At 35.2% G+C, this 18,497-nt stretch overlaps 2 protein-coding genes across 2 annotated transcripts; both read left to right on the forward strand.

The window, feature by feature from the left end:
* The first annotated feature begins 322 nt into the window (after positions 1 to 322).
* Positions 323 to 2,963, forward strand: LOC113759553 (cinnamoyl-CoA reductase 1-like). The gene is made up of 3 exons (XM_027302125.1): positions 323 to 476; positions 1,637 to 1,823; positions 2,650 to 2,963. Exons 1-3 carry the CDS (start codon positions 323 to 325, stop codon positions 2,798 to 2,800), a joined length of 492 nt encoding a protein of 163 aa, XP_027157926.1. The 3' UTR covers positions 2,801 to 2,963.
* An 11,251-nt stretch (positions 2,964 to 14,214) lies between these two features.
* On the forward strand, positions 14,215 to 17,828 carry LOC113753980 (cinnamoyl-CoA reductase 1-like). Its single transcript, XM_027298275.1, has 6 exons — positions 14,215 to 14,643; positions 14,924 to 15,093; positions 15,575 to 15,760; positions 15,924 to 16,086; positions 17,084 to 17,273; positions 17,452 to 17,828. Exons 1-6 carry the CDS (start codon positions 14,514 to 14,516, stop codon positions 17,588 to 17,590), a joined length of 978 nt encoding a protein of 325 aa, XP_027154076.1. The 5' UTR covers positions 14,215 to 14,513; the 3' UTR covers positions 17,591 to 17,828.
* The last annotated feature ends 669 nt before the right edge of the window (positions 17,829 to 18,497 follow it).

An 18,497-nucleotide genomic window follows, 5' to 3' on the forward strand; every position in this document is an offset into this window, starting at 1 on the left:
AAAATCACATGCAAAAAAAAAATTGATGTGGACCAACCTAATTGATATTTGAGTAGCTGAAAGCCTGAAACTATATAATGTATACCTTAACAGTAATGTTTCATGCTCCAGATACAACGATCAAGTTATACTCAAAAATCTTTAGCCTATCGAATCTATATCCTTCTTCTGAAGAACTGAGTTTGTTATAAAAATAGTGGTAGATGGCATACAATTGTCCCTCTGATAATTATCTCAAGAATTAATTGTTATCAAGAAAGTTACAAATGTACACATCTCAAAACCAGAAATCATAGGGCTATGATATTATTGTGGTCATATTATGTTGCCCGTCAATTGGGCCGAGAATGCTGCATGGAAATTTGCAAAGGAGCATGGCATTGACACAATCACAATTCATCCAGGATTGGTCATTGGTCCTCTCTTGCAGCCATCTATTAATTCGAGCGCCGTTTTGTTCCTCAACCTATTAAAGGGTTTGTTTCAAAATTTATTGAATCACCTTAGTAATCATTGTCTAACTGACTCTTCCATCTATGTTAGTTATAGCTTTATTATGCACCACAACTTTCTTTGTTACAGTAGAACAAAAAACTTATGACTAATAACATTTCAAGGCACTGCTGGCTAATCACATGATTGACAGACATAGGTCAGAATGTGAACTGATATATCAAGCTATAAACTCTGACCAGCTTATGATGTTTTAAAGGTTTGCAGTACAATCTTTCATCTGAAATTCACGTTGTGTGCATCTTCCTTTCAACAACATTGAGGTTCTATGTGATTAACAGGAAGGAAAAGAAATTTTTGGGTGGTAATTGTGAGGAAAAATTTGTTAGGAGTAGTCACTGTTTTTGTTGTACAAACTTTACTTGCTAAAGCTTGTTTATTATTCTTTCAATTCGCCATGACTCCTTCGACCCAAATAGCCACTTTGTACAACAATGGCAAGAAACAAATTTCAGGAATTGATTACTATTTCACTCTCTGGAACAAAACAACAGGAATAAATTCTGTTTTTCTATCTGGATGAGAGTGAAGGGACAAGTTTCTTCAGCTCTCACCATTTAACACTCTTAAGTACGAGACAACTAGTATTATCATGCCTGTAGTTTATTCTTTTGTCTAGTAATTGATCCTTTTTGGAAGAAAATAAATAAACTATCCTTTGAAAGAGAAACCTAACTCTAAATCTGAGAAATTCCAGGGACAGATTAACTAGAAGATTGTCGGGATTAATCTTTATTATTATTCACCAATTATCTGAATTGTCTCAACTAGTTCATTCCTCACATCTCCCTCCCCTCTGTGGCTTTGCTGATACTAAAACAGAACAAAGTAGTACATACCACACATTTCTTCTGGAAGGCAGGCCATGGCCTCTAAATTTGACTCTTTTCATGGCAAACAACATTTTGTTTGGATAGAAGTTTATTTAGATGATTTATTTGAGATAATTACTGTAACACTTTTTGTGATGTGCTGTATGTGAGATAAAAAGGTGATTGGAATTTGTGAAGCAAATTATTTTATCTGAAATCATGCCAATCCAAACAAACCAAATTGGTTTCACTTATGTTTGCTGAAGAGCCTGCAAAAAAATGTGTTTAAAGATCTTAGGTGCCAAATGCAGGGGTTGAACCATTTCCTAAGGCAACATGTAGCTGGGTTGATGTTAGAGATGTTGCCAATGCACATGTTCTTGCCCTTGAAACCCCTTCTGCAAGTGGAAGATATTGTCTGGTTGAAAGATGTGCAAATGCCTCTCAGATCATCAAGATTTTGCATGAGCATTACCCAACTCACCAATTTCCTGATAAGTAAGTCTTGTTTTCCTTGTTTAGGTCTTTACAGGCTTTTGCTGATGGCCTTGTATACGTCCAAAATGTATCACATATTTTTATACTCTCTAAACCAAATTGGTTTCACTTATGTTTGCTGAAGAGCCTGCAAAAAAATGTGTTTAAAGATCTTAGGTGCCAAATGCAGGGGTTGAACCATTTCCTAAGGCAACATGTAGCTGGGTTGATGTTAGAGATGTTGCCTATGCACATGTTCTTGCCCTTGAAACCCCTTCTGCAAGTGGAAGATATTGTCTGGTTGAAAGATGTGCAAATGCCTCTCAGATCATCAAGATTTTGCATGAGCATTACCCAACTCACCAATTTCCTGATAAGTAAGTCTTGTTTTCCTTGTTTAGGTCTTTACAGGCTTTTGCTGATGGCCTTGTATACGTCCAAAATGTATCACATATTTTTATACTCTCTTTTAAAGGACACTAAATCCTAAATTTTCTGCCTTCTTTTTTTTTTTCTTTTGGTCTCATGTTCCATAAAAAATGAGCTCTTTCTCAGGTTGATTTCTAGAAGATGGTCTTCTTTGGACTAGGATATATCACCAAATTGGCTTTGTCTCCAAAATAGAAATTCCGTTTTAGGCTTTTTTTTAGAAAAAAATAAATTTCATTCATATCACAACTAAAGTTATCTTTTAAAAGGTCTTTTGAAACTTCGTAAAAAAGGCACAATTTACAGTAGATATGAGGCAATTGTCCAGTAGATTTTCAAGCATTTGAATTTACATTTGCATTTTCATTACCTAAGCTTTATTTATGTTTGCCATAATTGTGTATTGTCCCGCATACAGCAGAATGTCAAACAATACCAACCTTATCAGCCCAAACTACAGAGCCTCCAATGAGAAGGCAAAAAGGTTGGGAGTTCAATTCACTCCTTTGGAGGTCAGCCTAAAAGATGCTGTTGAATTCTTCAGGGAGAAAAATTTAGTCAGTATCTGAGCTATGGCATTGATTTACTATTGTATTCAAACTATTAAATTAAATAAACCAGCTAGTTATCTCAGCTGGCAGGGGTCACCCTGTATGTTTATTTGTCCCACCATATTTGAGTTATTATTCCCACCATTTATGTGGATTTATTTGTAATATATTTCTCATAACTATGAAACATGGCGAAATAGCAGACTATTTCTTGCATGTCATTATTCATTTTTTGCATGTAAATTTGAAAATAGGAAATTCAACTTTTCATTTTTTCAGAGTGGGCATTTTCTTACAAGCCTGTTGTATGATTTAATCATGGGTTTTCTTCCGCCTCTGTGCTTTTGTTATGCAAGCTGTGGAATACCTAGGAAAAAATGGAAATCCCTTTTAACTCCAAAGCCAAATTCCAACTAATTGAACACAATCTGATTCTGAATACAAAGCCAAGAGGGGGGGAAATAAAAAAGAAAAAAGAAAAAGGAGGATGCAGGTATTTTAGAAGTTCCCTTCTAGCTTTTGAAATGATTGAATTTTGACAAAAAGCATATATGCATGCTAAATTTACTGTAACAACTAATAAGAAATGGCAAACCATTTTCAAGAAAAAGCTTGCGAATCAAGATTAAAATGAACTTACATTTATTAAAGAGAAGCATTTTCTAAAATTCAAGAAATACTAACGTATCCAAAACAAATTCAGTACTAAAAAAAATTAGGCCTCCATGGGCAGCATGTCAAAAGTGGATAGCTTTTGGCGCTAGTCAGAATGTAGTCAAAAGGTATTTTTCATGTCAAAAAACGGGATACCTATTAAAAAAGTTTTTTTCATGTAGAGACATATATGCTACATAAAATAGGACCTGTCTAACGGATGTCCTCTTCGTTAATATATATTTTTAGATGTTATATTTTTAAAAATATAAAATTAATTAGAGAAAGTAAATAAAATAAGAAAGAATTATAGGTAAGATTAAATAAGAAAAATATATAAATATAAAAATTACTAGTATGTGTATATATGTAGACACCAAAAAAATTTCATAAATCATTTTATGATTTGTTAATAACTATTATTATTTATTTTTATTTATTTATCTCTATTTATATTTTTACCTTTTTTAAAAAAAAATCATTCCATCTCATTTGATTTCTATTTGATTGTTTTTGCAGAAAAATTAGAAAGAAAAGAAAAGGAAATACAGAAAAGGAAAAAGAAAAAAATCAAAATCAGATGTAAAAAAAAAAAATTTCCGCGCTTGCTGCATCTTCAAGCTTCGTACAAGAAGCAAAGTAATAGTACAAAAAACCAGCTCGGATTGGAGCAATTCCCATTCGTATTTCCCTTTTCTTTTCTCTTCCTTTTCCTTTCTTTTTCCTTTTCTTTTTCTTTCTTTCTTTCTCTCTTCTTTTTCTTTCTTCTTTCTTTCTTTCTTCCATCCGAACTCCACCGCCGCCAACCATCAACATACGTCGAGCTCCACAGTCATTCGCCCCTCACCTGTAGCTGTCGACGGCCCCCTCAGTTATCAAGGAAGTTTCGTTATCCCCATTAATTTTCTTTTATTCTTTATTTTACATTGGGGACAATGTAAGATTTAGGTGTGTGGGGGAATAGCATATGATAGTATATTGGAAAAGTGCAAATATTGGCCATAGTTGCTGCTGTATAGAAGTGGAGACCTTATCTACCTGGAAGGTACGTTATCATTAAAAATGACCATTAGAGCATTGAATATATGATGGAACAAAGATTGAACACTCTTATGTAGGCTTGTCAACGGGCTGGGTCCGGGCCGGAATTCATTATTCCAGACCCGGACCCGGCACACTATATCGGATCCGGACCCGACTCGTTTACCCGATGAGTCTTTACTCTATGTTCCGGATCCAGATCCGACGGGTCCCGGATCCGGATCCGGGTCTACCCGAAAAAAAACTAACAAAATTTATAATTTCTAACAAAAATGAGAAAAAACATATATTTATAAACTAATTTCTAACTAATACAAAAAAAATCAAATAAGAAAAGAAATCAAATTAACCTTACTCAAATACATCATCCTAATCAAATTATATTGATTAGGATCCGGGTCCAATTATATTGATTACTCAAATACATCATCCTAATCAAATTATATTAATAAATATATATATTTTAAATTAGTAATCCATTTATATCCGGATCCGGGTCCAATACGGGTCGGAATACTATATTTCGTATCCGACCCGTTTTTTTGTTTGGCAAAATGGATCCGGATCCGGGTCCGGGTAACGGAATTAAATCCCTACCCATACCCGAATAAATTTGACGGATCCGGTTCGGGTCCGGGTCTAGACCCGGACCATTGACAGCCCTACTCTTATGCAGCAGAAATGGATGGCTAAGCTAGTAAGATTTTATTATGAGCTTCACTACAGGAAAGAAGCATATAATATGGTGAGAGATACTCTCTTTAGAAAACTAGCAGAACCAAGAGAAGCTCTTGCCATCATCATTGTTAACAGTGATCTTTGATAGTGATTAAAAAGGGATGGCAAATAGATATAAGGCTATAGAACTTCATCACTCAATTACAATTTGATCTTTCTAAGGTCTCACCTTATTACACATGGAGCAACTTGCAGTTAAGGAGGATGGGGAGACTAGTGGTAGAAAATGACTGCCAATTCAAGAATAATATAATTCACTTGTGGCATTCTAGTGCTGTTGGAGGCATTCAGGAGTTTATGCTGCCTAAAAGAAGTTGAAGTCAGTGGTTTATTAGAGAAGAATGTATCAAGACATAGTCAACTATGTGGCTGCATGTGATGTCTGTCAGTGCAACAAATATGACAATACTGCTGATTTGGGTTTATTACGACTTTTACGTGTGCCTCAAAAGGTTTGGAGTGAATTTCCATGGACTTTATGGAAGGTTTACCTAATGCACATGGTAAACAAGCCATCTTGGTGGTGGTTGACAAGTTAGGTAAGTATGCACACTTCTTGGCATTGTCACATGCTTATTCAGCATTTATATTTGCACATATTCCTGGATCAGATCTGTAGACTTCACGGCTTGTCTCAGAGCATTGTTAGTGACAAGGATGTGGTCTTCATTAGCACTTTTTGGCAAGAACTTTTTAAGTTACTAAAAGTGCAGATTAATACCTCTTCTACCTACCACCCTCAGTCAGATGGTCAAACTGAGGTGGTAAACAGGTGTTTGGAGTAATATTTGAGGTGCATGTGTGGAGATTTTCCAAAGCAGTGGTCTATCTAGTTACCCTTGGCTGAATATTGGTACAATACCAAATTTCATGCTGCCACTAAGGTTATCCAATTTGAGGTGGTGTATGGTCATGCACCATCTCTGCATATGCCTTGTCTACTTGGGAATTCAGTAGTGGAAGTGGTGGATAGAATCTTGGCAGCAAGGGAGATAGTTTTGCATCACTTAAAGTACAACCTTCATAAGGCACAAAATAGGATGGAGCAACAAGCTGACCAACACAGGTCTGATAGACAGTACTCGGCAAGAGATTGGGTATATGTGAAACTACAACTGTAGAGGCAACACTCTTTGAAGGTACACTCTTGTCAGAAGTTAGCTTCTAAGTTTTTTGGACCTTTCCAAGTGATCAAAAGAGTACACCCTGTTGCATATCAGCTTTAGCTGCCTAATATGGCAAAAATACACTCTATTTTTTATGTATCTCTTCTAAAGAAGAAAGTGGGCACTCACTAGTTACCTCACACATTCCTTTTGCAATCAATACACAGGGATAATTATTAATGGAGCCTATAGCCATACTTGATCAGAAATTGGTGAAATGTGGTAACTCTCTTGCTACAAAAGTTTTGGCATAGTGAAGCAATTCTTTTCTTAAAGATGCTATCTGGGAATTCTGGTTTGACCTTAAACAACAATTTCCTGAATTTAATCCTTGAGGACAAGGATTCTCTGAGGGGGAAGTATTTGTTACCTTAGTTTTATTGATAGGGTTTTTTTTTTTTTTTTGTAATAAAGCAAGTATGATAGGGACTTAATGAATAAATCCTTATAATTCTTGTATGTCGGTTGGTTGTAATGAATTAGCTGACTTGGACAAGTGTAGTAGCCGAATAAAAGAGAGGAGGGTGGTAAGTTGAAGGCAGTTCTTGGATTTCCGATTTCCATTACTTGTAATTGATTATCATCTTCATCTACATTCTTCCTACTCATTCATCAATTAATAACAATCCCTAATTCTCTGAGTTGTCTTCTTTCTTTCTTAATTACAGCTCCTTGAATTAGTAAATTGTAGTGGGATCTTCTACTTTCTGCAACATTCACCTTCAAGTGCTTCTTGTTTCCTAAATAACGATATAGCCTTTGATACTATTTTCTTTGTTTTCTGTCTTCGACAGAATTGTTCTTGGAAACTAGTTTTAGGGTTTCCTTTGTTTCCTTTAATTCCCATTTTCAGGGATTTTCTCTGTTCTTCCCTTAATCAATTGAATTGCAAACTCTCTTATAGGACGCAATTACATCAATCTTGGTTTAGCAATCTGTTAGGATCCAAACATGGAATAAACAACTATTGAGATATCAAGTACGCTACAATTTAATGAGAAACAAGCCACAAACATGAAAAATAAATGACACACTATTTTTTAATGTGGTTCGGCTCCACCATTGAACCTACATCCACAGAGAGAAACTCGTTCTTTATTATAAGAGAAAAATTCTATACAAGAACACAACTTGAACCCCAATTCAACCTTTGTATACCATCTCTCATCTCCTAAAAATCCTCTCTCACCACCCATGTATAAGGCTACATGTCGTCTCTTGTGTGCTTTTGTGTGTCTCTTTGTAGTATGCCAACCCACCTATTTATAAAGAATATTATTTGGCCAAAAAATTAAATAATAATAGGAAACCAATTCTAATTTCTAGACTTGTATAGAATAGGAAATAATTTTTAATCCTAAACAAAATAGGAAATTCCTTGGCTACTATTTCAAGTAACTAAAACCAATTAGGAAACTAGTTACTTCTACACAAAACAAAAACCTGTCTGAAAAGAAATTAAATCAATTTCCTAACAAATCTCTATCTTGGCGAAACTTTCTTTTAACAATTATTTACTTTCAACTACCAAATAATATGGTACCGAACTACACACCCGAATCAATACAGTTCTGATACCAAATTAATTTAATTGAATTGCCAAATGAATATGTGTATTTACACCTAGTACAACCTCCAGTTGATTCGTGAGAAGATGCCTCAATTCACCATTTTCTTTACAGGATTTCTTCTCACCACCACTTGCAACCCAAAATCTCCTTCTATGAGCTCTAACCTTAATCATTGAGGCAACCAAGTGATAAAATCATCATACTTCTTCCCTTCCTCAAGACTATCTCGCCATGTGTGGTTTCCAAAAATTCACCTGAAACAAAAGACTCGTAACTGTCAGAGTCTTCTAGCGCATAGAAATTAAATCTCTTTATTTTTTTGGGACACGTGCCGTACCACTCAAAAAACATAAGCGAAATCTAAAAATCACCGAGATGAAGTATCAACCGTTGAAGTTGTGAGAAAGTCTCCACCGATTCACGTCCAAAATCGATATTGGATTCCACCTTTTCCTTGACTCTTGAATCATCTGCCTAGATTCACCGTCAAGTATCTCCATGCTTTTCGACTTTTCATCATTCACCGTCAATGCTTTTTTTGCCAAACTCTTGAAAAAAGGATACCGCCCATTAAATTGTTCAATTGGTAACAGTCACCAACCTACTTGATCTCAATAGCTAACTAGGATCCATCCTTGAACAACCAAACTCTTGATCCAACTATTCAGTTTGTTGGGATCCAAGTGCTTGTGAGCAGCCCAATCTCGCAATCAAGTTCTGATACCATTTGTTAGGAACTAAATGCAGAATAAATAACTATTAAGATATCAAGTACACAATAATTTAATGAGAAACAAGCCACAAGTATAAAAGATAAACAACACACAATATTTAACGTAGTTTGACTCCATTGAACCGACGTCCACGGAGAGAAACTTGTTATTTATTATGAGAGAAAAACCTTATACAAGAATACAACTCGAACTCAAGTCCAACCTTTGTATACCATTTCTCATCTCCTAAGAACTCTCTCTCACCACCCATGTATAAGGTTACATGTCGTCCTTGTGTGCCCTTATGTGTCTCTTTTATAGTATGCCAACCCACCTATTTATAAAAATATTATTTGGTCAAAAAATCCAAATAACAACAGGAAATTAATTCTAATTCCTAGACTTGTAGAAAATAAGAAATAACTTCTAATTCTAAACAAAATAAGAAATTTCTTGGCTACTATTCCGAGTAACTAAAACCAATTAGGAAACTAGTTACTTTTGCACAAAACAAAAACCTATCTAAAAAGAAATTAAGCCAATTTTCTAACACAACCAACTTATGAATTGAACTTTAACAATAATGACATCGGAGAAGAATGAAAATAGATTAAGTAAATCTAGCAATATAAGCCAAACACCTTAAGAAATCTTAGATGAGCCTTTCGTTATCTTCTGAACCTCCTGCAATTGCGACATCAACAGAACCGTAAGCCTAAATTATTTTTGAAGGGGTTAGTAGCTAAAGAGCCCATTTGAAGAAGTTTGATGATACTGGATTAATGCAAATCCAAAAATAAGAGGGCTAGTGATCTCTTAGTTCTAGTCAAAACCAATGTGGTTAACCTTTAATTAGATCATTATAAGTTAGATGCTAATTTCAGTGAAAATAGTAATGGCATGCATATTTTCTGTTTAGTAATTGTCAACGATGATGCATTTGCTTCCAGCAGCTAATACACATTCTAAACTGAGTAATTCAAGAATAATGTCAAAAGTAGACAGCCCAATGATGTTTGGTGTGCATATACACAAGTACAAAAAGGTAGATTTCTTCACTATGGCCAGAATAGAGGAATCGAAAATTATGATTAAAAATTACTAATCTTTGCTCATGCAAAAGGAAATAAAAGGGTAAATTCCAAGTTCCTATATGTATGGACCATTGAAGCCAATTAAATTGTAAACAAAACACCAAAATCGATGAACTGCTAAGATACCAAATCACTTGCCAGTCATAAAATAGAAAATTCTTCTAATGACAAATGTAAATTTCTTTAGCAGCAACATCCACATACCGGTGAAGTATCAAAAACCAAGATAAGAGCTTGAACAATTGTTTAACCAGCATGCAAAACCAAAAAAATCATATCTCATTAGAATCACACGGTTATTATGCATAAATTCATTCTTCGCTTGTGCTAAAGAAGTAAAAAGAAGATGGGGCCTCTCAGTTAGCCAAAATTCACCAACTGAGTTATTTTACTTTTGCAGGAGATTTTGCAAGTGCATCAAAGAAAGAACAATTGGAAGATTTCAAGTTAGTGCAAAGAACTAGGTCAAAAGTATCCTCAATCTTTTTTGGCATACAATAACATTGATCATGTATTCAAACTAAATTGAATAGCAAATTAATATATGATGAACTATGAGTTATTTCCACTAATATGATTAAGCCTATCTTTTGAAAGTGTAGACATAATCAAAGATCGACAATTGGCCTATTTTTTTTTTTTTCATCACAGTGGGTATCTGGACCCATGGACTGGTTACCGTACGGCCCAACTAATCCCACTGCGGGCTGGGAGCGGCCCGCCTCAAGCATCACCAGCCACGGTAGAACGGGGACTCGATCCCTGGACGTGGCTCTCCCCCAACTGGGGCTACAACCACGGAACCGAACCCCGAGGGGCTCGACAATTGACCTATTTGATGTACATTTTGCCTCACTACCCTGTTTTACTGGAGAACCTACTTGGGGTGACTACATCAGACCGTGAAATTGCTGGATTCAAATTCTCAGACTGTAATGTGATTAAATTTTTTCCCTCAATACTGGATATAAGGCATTAAGATGCTAGTAAAGAGATTTTCTTCATCTTATCAGGCTTTGAAGAGGTGTAGGATAGTTATTATAAAATAGGATACTTATTGAGTAGTCGGATGAATATAAGAAAATCCTAACGATTATAGCGTAAGTGAAGTTCTAATACAACTGTGAGTTGGTGCTCTATCTCCATCAAAAGAGACTAATGTAGCAAAATTGTGGGAAGCTAACGGAGAAATCCCTTGAGTTACGCAAACAACAAAAATTAATTAATCTGGTTTCTTGTCTCCAATGTATTAACAAAATAGTCCCTTTGTATTATGGCGAACCAATTTTTCTTAAATTTGAAGAATTTGGTCAAGGCTAATTTAGAGTTGTTAATGGAGTTAAGAGACCTTAGAGGGTACTTCGTGCCATCTCGCAGAAAACACCAAGCATTCAAATAAAATCCTAAAAGCCTAAACTCACCCAAAACTCTTCAATATAATGAAATAAAAGTTTTTAATACTATGTCAAACATAAGTTTATGCATTTTTCTTTCACCTTTTGGTACTCCTTTTCATGATATTTCAACTCGAAAATGGCACAAATTCCATAATTATGTTTAAGGTTTTGTGTTTGATTTATTTTAAAGTTATAAAAATTTATTTTCTTCACGATAAAGAGTTTTGGGGTTTGTTTTATGAGTTTTATGACTTATTTGAGATTTTTTGAAACTTTAATATAGTGTTGAGACGGATGTGACACGAAAGGCACTAAATGGTCTCTTCACTTCATTAGCAACTCAAATTTCCATCAAAAGGATCTCCTTAACCATATTTTTAAATTTAAGAGGCAAAATTGGCTTGTCATGATACCAAGGAACCAAAACGATCAAAACCTTAAAAACAAGGGATCGAATTGGTTATAATTTGTGGGAGTATTGTTTTAACCATGCATATGCACTCACATGACATTTCTTTTTCAGTTTCCTTTCAGTTTCAGCCATCAATTCTACAATCGTCACATTTAAATGAAGATAAGGTATTAAACTGATGCGTGGTGATAGATGAGCAATCACATTAGTCAAGAATCATAAATATAGTAATTAAATTTTCCCTTACTACTCATATCAGACGAAACCCAAATTATCTTATTTTGCAAGTTGACGAGTTCAAATTATTTTATTTGAAGTTTGGATTTTCATGCGCATGGCGTGTGCAGTTAGCTAAGGTTTAGAAGAAGTTTCATGCGCATGGCGTGTGCAGTTAGCTAAGGTTTAGAAGAAGCAATCATCACTAATGACAAAATGGCCTGACTAAAGGAAAACCCACAGTCAAAGTAGACCAGTTTTCTGACAACTAGAGTTGTGCCTAGAAAAGTTATCTAAGAACTGGATATTCCTTTTAACCAATGTTTTAAAAACCGGACCGTTAATTGAACCGGTGACGTGAAAGGGTCGAGGTTTAACCGGTCGGACCGATTCAACCTCGGTTCAATGAAGTTTTTAAAAAATAATTTATGTAAATATTTATGCACAAAATAAGACATGTAATGGACTAATTTAATACATTATATGATGAAAAGTTTACTATTTTTGAATAACTTGATTTTTTAAAAATAAAAATTTTAAATTATAAGTTAAAACAAATAAATTTCATTTCAATTTCAATTATATCTACCAAAAAAATCTTAGATCTAACCCAAAAATATCATAATAGTTTAAAATTATACAAAATTCATGTCTATGAGAATTTAGATTTTGTGAACTTAAATTTTAATTTACGTTTTGGGATTAGAAATTGCAATTTAAAAAAGGAATTTTGGAGCTCGAAAGAAGTCAAGAGAATCGAAAATAGAAATGCAAACTTGATAAGAAATAAAAAATGAGATAAAAGTGAGTGGTTGTGGCATTAAATAATTTGGGTTAAAGAAAAATAATTCTTTTTAACCTTTTTCAATTTAATGGACAAAAATAAAATTAAAAGATGGAAGAAAACATCAATAAATTAAAAATAAAGTGGTTTGATTAAAAAGAGAGTGACAAAAAAAAGAGGAGAGAGTGAAAGAGAGAGAGAGTGTGTGTGTGTGTGTTGAAGATTAAAAAGAAAGAGCTATGAGAGGATTAGATTTTGTAAAAAAAATGACAAAAAGAAATATGAGTTTTTGTTTTATATAACAAGTTATCAAAAAAAACTAATAAGATGTGATGGTGCAATGGTTACTATGGTTACTACATTGGTCTTCTATTACAAAAGTCTTGAGTTCGAATCTTGATAGCTGCATTTTGCAAAACTTAAAAAAAAAAAAAAAAAAAAAAAAAAGGAAAATCTCGAAAACCGAAAACCGCCGGTTCAATCCGGTCCGGCGGTTTTCACGGTTTAACCGGTTTTTGACCGGTTTTCTAACCTGGTCAACTATTGCATAGAATCGGACCGGAATCATGGCCGATTCGCGGTCCAACCGGTCGAACCGGCCGTCCGGTCCGGTTTTCAAAACACTGCTTTTAACCTGCAATTAGGCGCGAGGGGGAAAGAAAAGTTTATCGGTCTCCTATCCGAACACATCCTTTTAGTTTTTTTTCCTATAAAAGCCAGAAATAAAAAAAATGATTTTAAAAAATGATAAACATGTCCCAAAACTCAATGGCAAAAATATATTGTTACCAAGCATATGAAAAATAGGGGTGTGAATGTGTCTAATCAAACCAAGTATCTTGTTTATTTATTTTAAAGAATTTTGAAATAGTATTCAAGAATGGCTTGTTTATTTACTAAGTCACATTCAAAAGAATTTTTATTGAGTCGAGTTCGAGTAATTTTTACCTATAAAATCCAAATTTATGATTATTGAGCTAAGCTTGAGCTGCAGTTAAAATTTTTTTCAAACATAAAATGTTATTCTAACTTGATTAGATTAGTTTGCAAATCAAATTTGAACAAATTGTTATTGAACGGAACTTAATTTGAATATTAAATAGTTTAGTTTGTGTTTCCGTTATAATGGAGGGATTTGGGGTTTGGTTCACATTAAAGGATTTGAATCAGAAGCAAAATCCCATTATGGACATGAGTTTTTGCTACTTGTCGAGTTTAGCAACGGGGTGAGTTTTTTATTCTCTAATGAGTTTGGGAAAATATGAGATAAAATGTAACACTTTAATATCCATTAATAAATTTGTTAAACGTCTGACAATGGTAAAATCATATTATACTATTGTATTCAAATGCATAGAATATCTTATTTTATTGATATATGCATCAAGTTTTACTATAACTTTTAATAATATTATGCTCTTTTACTCCTTTTTTTTTATAAAAATAAATTTTACTAACAGATTGCTAGAAATATCTCAAATTTCATTATACATATATTTATCATTTGTACCGTTTCCCCACCCACCCCGGCCCACCCCTGAGGGCAGCCCCAAAACCTTGAAACCACACGTCATCCATGAGCCGTGCAAATCGCAACACATTGGTCTCGGCTATGCATTTGTTACTCGATGAAAAGCGGCCAAGCCCGCTAGCTGCTGATTACTACTAGTATTGACAGAGGCTGCTGGAATAAGCTAGCTCCTACATACAGGACTTGTCTATTCAAAATTCCAACACCACCACCTCCGCCTCCTCCTCCTCCAACCGCCCTCTTCTTCAGTCCTCCTCTTTAAGAATCGACGAAATCTCTGCCTTGTCCAACCAAAAAAGAATTAATATTCATAAAAAAGAAAAGAATAGAACTTCACCCACCTTCTTGATCAGTCTATAGTGAATTTGGTGCTAAAATACTAATCCCGTTACTGCTACTGGTAAGCAATCAGACATGGCAGCGTGGGAGGCTGAGAAGGACAGGACAGTGTGTGTTACAGGAGCAGGGGGATACCTGGCATCTTGGGTAGTCAAGCTACTCCTTTCCCGCCATTATACTGTTCATGCCACCCTCAGAAAGCCCAGTACGTATTTCATCCTTATAACCCTTCCTTCCTGATTTACTAATCGTTTTTTTTTTTTTTTGTTTTGGGTCTTGTATGATTGTTTCATTCCCTTTAATACAGCAATTGATTTTTTGCCTGCTGTCAATTGGCTGTTTCCTATTTGATGTAGTGGGAATTGCTGTAAATGTTTTGTGAAGGGTGAGAAATATGTTTAATTGAAGAAATATATAAAAGCACCTGCTGTGAATTGTGTGCTGCGCTATTTGACGATGTGGGCATTGCTGTGTATGTTTTGTAGACGATGAGAAATATGTTCATCTGAAGAAACTTGACAAAGCAGCTGAGAATTTGAAACTCTTTAAGGCTGATTTGCTCGATTACAATTCCATTTCTGCAGCCATCAGGGGTTGTGATGGCGTATTTCATGTAGCTAGTCCTGTTCCTTCAGGCTCTGTTCCCAATCCTGAGGCAAGACCATTTTCAATCGTTTCAATTGCTATGATATTTCTTCCTTTTCGTTTCCCCAGAATAACATTTTTAACATATCTTTTGTTTATGAGACAGCTATTGTCATAACAGATAATATTTTATTGCGTTTTGCCAAACATGAGCTAAAGTTGGGTATCGTTTAAAATAGAACCTTGTTAAAGCGTTTGTACAAACTTATGAAGTCACTGGGGCTCTTTGTCTTTCTATCATTTCGTGGAAGGATTTTTCAAATGTTGAAATGAGTGAATAAATGCATATAATAATAACCTATGCTGGTAACCAAGTTAAATCACAGGCATAAGCAGTCATGAGTCTTTAACTTTGTATTCATTCACTCCAAAGATGTCAGGTTAACTGACACTACTTAGCTGTCTATCTGGATATATTTTATGCAAAAACAAGCAGTTCAGCATGAAGAGTTGAGTGCTAGTACCTCTGCCAACATGATGATTTGTTGCAGGTTGAACTTGTTGAGCCAGCTGTAAAGGGTACCCTTAATGTACTGAAGGCTTGTTCTGAAGCAAATGTCAAGCGCGTTGTAGTTGTTTCCTCTACTGCAGCTGTTGTAATGAGTCCTAATCTGCCTGAAGGTGAAATCATAGATGAGAAGTGTTGGTCAGACGGCGAATACTGCAAGGCAACAAATGTATGCATCAACATAATTTGACTTTTTGCAGTTGCACCTTGGTGTTGTAATTGTGCAGAAAATTCACTGTCTTATTCATACTGTTTCTAAGATTGCTGAGAAATCAGATTTTTGCAACTACTATCTGTTTCTGGCTGACCATCTAGTACTAATATTGCTCCAGAACTGGTATTGTTACTCCAAGACGGTTGCTGAAAGTGAGGCATTACAATATGCAAAAGAAACTGGCCTTGATGTTTTAACTGTATGCCCATCCTTTGTTCTCGGCCCCATGCTTCAGCATGATGTGAATGCTAGCAGTCTGGCTCTTATAAAGCTGTTGAAAGGTGATTTATTAGTGCTTTGTAGTCAATTGGAGAACTTATTCCGTTATGTTATATTTTATTTTTCTTTCTTTCACCTTCTGCATGGAAGTGGTCGTAAATGATACAGTTTTCTCCTTGATATTGGTTTGTGCCTAAGTGAGCATGGATGTCACTCTAGAACTCAGATGACCTCTAAAGCTTAGCAATTTTTTCCTTTTTTTGTACTTGAAAGGTCAAACAATTGAATTTCTTCATGTGGTTGATCAGCTAATTTTCCAAGTAACCCATCATTTTTATGCTTCTGGCTTCCAGTGTTATTTACATGATACACAATGAATTGATGCCAATAAAATTTCACAAAATCCGTCTATCTGGTTGCGGTTGACCTTCTAGGAATGAAACTACATTCATGGAGATAACTGCTTTGCCGTCTTTTGGCATTTTTATTTAATCTTCAAGCCAGCTGAGGTTTTCAGATTCTAAACCTGTAAGCTATCTGCCATTCTGATAGTTTTATGATTTTGGCAATGCTCTAAAAACTTGCAAAGTTATCTAAAAAAAACTAAGATTGTGGTGTTTGGCTTTTACTGTTGGAATGGAATTAAATTTTCTGCTTGATGGCAGGGAAATTTAAACGAGCAGTGCTGCCAAAAATACTAAATTGTGCTAATGTAATCTTTCCAGACACATGCACAAGCGATTCAAATTTTATTGATGTGAAAATTGTGTGAGTTTGACCTAATGGAAGATGAGACAGACAATAGGCATAACATCTGAAGAGGTTGCATCTTTCAACTGTTTGCTTGATTTGCTTTGGAGCATTGTTGAAGATATAAAAGGTTAACATTGTGACCTGTAGGTCCTTTGCAATTCAAAAGTCCCATGAATTTATTGCTGTACTATGTGTCAAAGGGATTGTAGGTTTCATATATGCAGTAAAGAACTCAGAGATTAGCACAGATAACATCTCCTTTTTTGAGATTAAACTGCTCTTTTGTTTCACTCCTTGGCTGCACAGACGGATGTGAAGAAACAGAAAACAAATTCTACAACACAGTAGATGTGCGTGATGTGGCCGAGGCACTGCTTTTGGTTTACGGGAGACCTGAAGCTGAAGGCCGGTACATATGTTCACCTCACGTCACCACGACAAAAGATATGGTGGAAACTCTGAGGAAAAACTATGCCAACTACAAGTACCCTAAGAGGTGGATTACCATCTTTGAAATTAATTGTCTCATTTTTCAGACACCCCGTTTGTCCTGATTTTCTTGTTTGTTCATGTCCGTCATGATTTCCATTTCCAAAAGTGTGGCATCTACGAGTCTCTACAAGAACCATTTATGTTGTCTGCATATTTTCTTGATATAACTCATTTCTTCGCAGACTTATAGAGGTGAAGGATCAAAGCCGATGGAATATTAGCTCAGAAAAATTGGAGAGGCTGGGCTGGAGGTATAGGCCAGTGGAAGAAACTCTTGTTGACTCTATCGAAAGCTACAAGCAAGCTGGGATCTTAGATTGATAGGGTGCTTCTGTCGTGCGATAATGCACCTGTGTTTTATAAAAAGAAAAAAAAAAGTACTAAGAGAATAAGCCTGCTTTGATGCATGTTACCTTGGCTGTTAAACTAGCCGAGTCGAGCTCGAGCACACGACAATCGAGCTCGACTCGAACATCTAATCGAGCTAGTTCGAGCTCGCTCGATTAGTAATTCGAGCTTCATAAGTCGTTTACGTAAGATAGCATATCAGCTTCTTCTACACTCATATTTAGTTTGACAAAAAAAAAACAACACATTCCCTAATATATCATCCACTCAATTCGACAACGCAAAACAGAAGCATCATAAGCACGAGTAGCAAAAAAGAAGTTAAAATTGCAGCTCAAACTATCAAATGGAGGAATAAAATGTCCAAACTCGGCAGCAGACCAGATCAGATTACAAAATGAAAAATTACATAAAAGAGTCCAAACAATTAAAGATCAGCCATCAATACGTTTTAAGCAGTTTCTAAAATGTCCACACTCTAGACCAAGAGTTAAAAATAACTTTCTTGGGTGAAAACAACTTGTGAACGATGCAGCTTTTGAACGAAATCAACATGTGAATGAATCAGTTTGCACCAAGCAACATCAACAGCCACCAAATCAGGTTGTGAATGATTCGGAAAGTTTAACTTCCTCAAATGTGATTGATTCGGTCGCATCAAGTGATTCCTACAAAACAAAAGTATGAAAGTTATAAAATTCTTTAAAATCAGATATAAAGAAACTGTAACAACAACAAAAACATCTAATCAATTACTTAACGCGAGACTTATTCTTTAGGTCTTCAACGAAATCAACATGTGAATGAATCAGTTTGCACCAAGCAACATCAACAGCCACCAAATCAGGTTGTGAATGATTCGGGAAGTTTAACTTCCTCA

Source organism: Coffea eugenioides, chromosome 2, assembly GCF_003713205.1.
Source record: "Coffea eugenioides isolate CCC68of chromosome 2, Ceug_1.0, whole genome shotgun sequence".
Classification (NCBI taxonomy): Eukaryota; Viridiplantae; Streptophyta; class Magnoliopsida; order Gentianales; family Rubiaceae; genus Coffea; species Coffea eugenioides.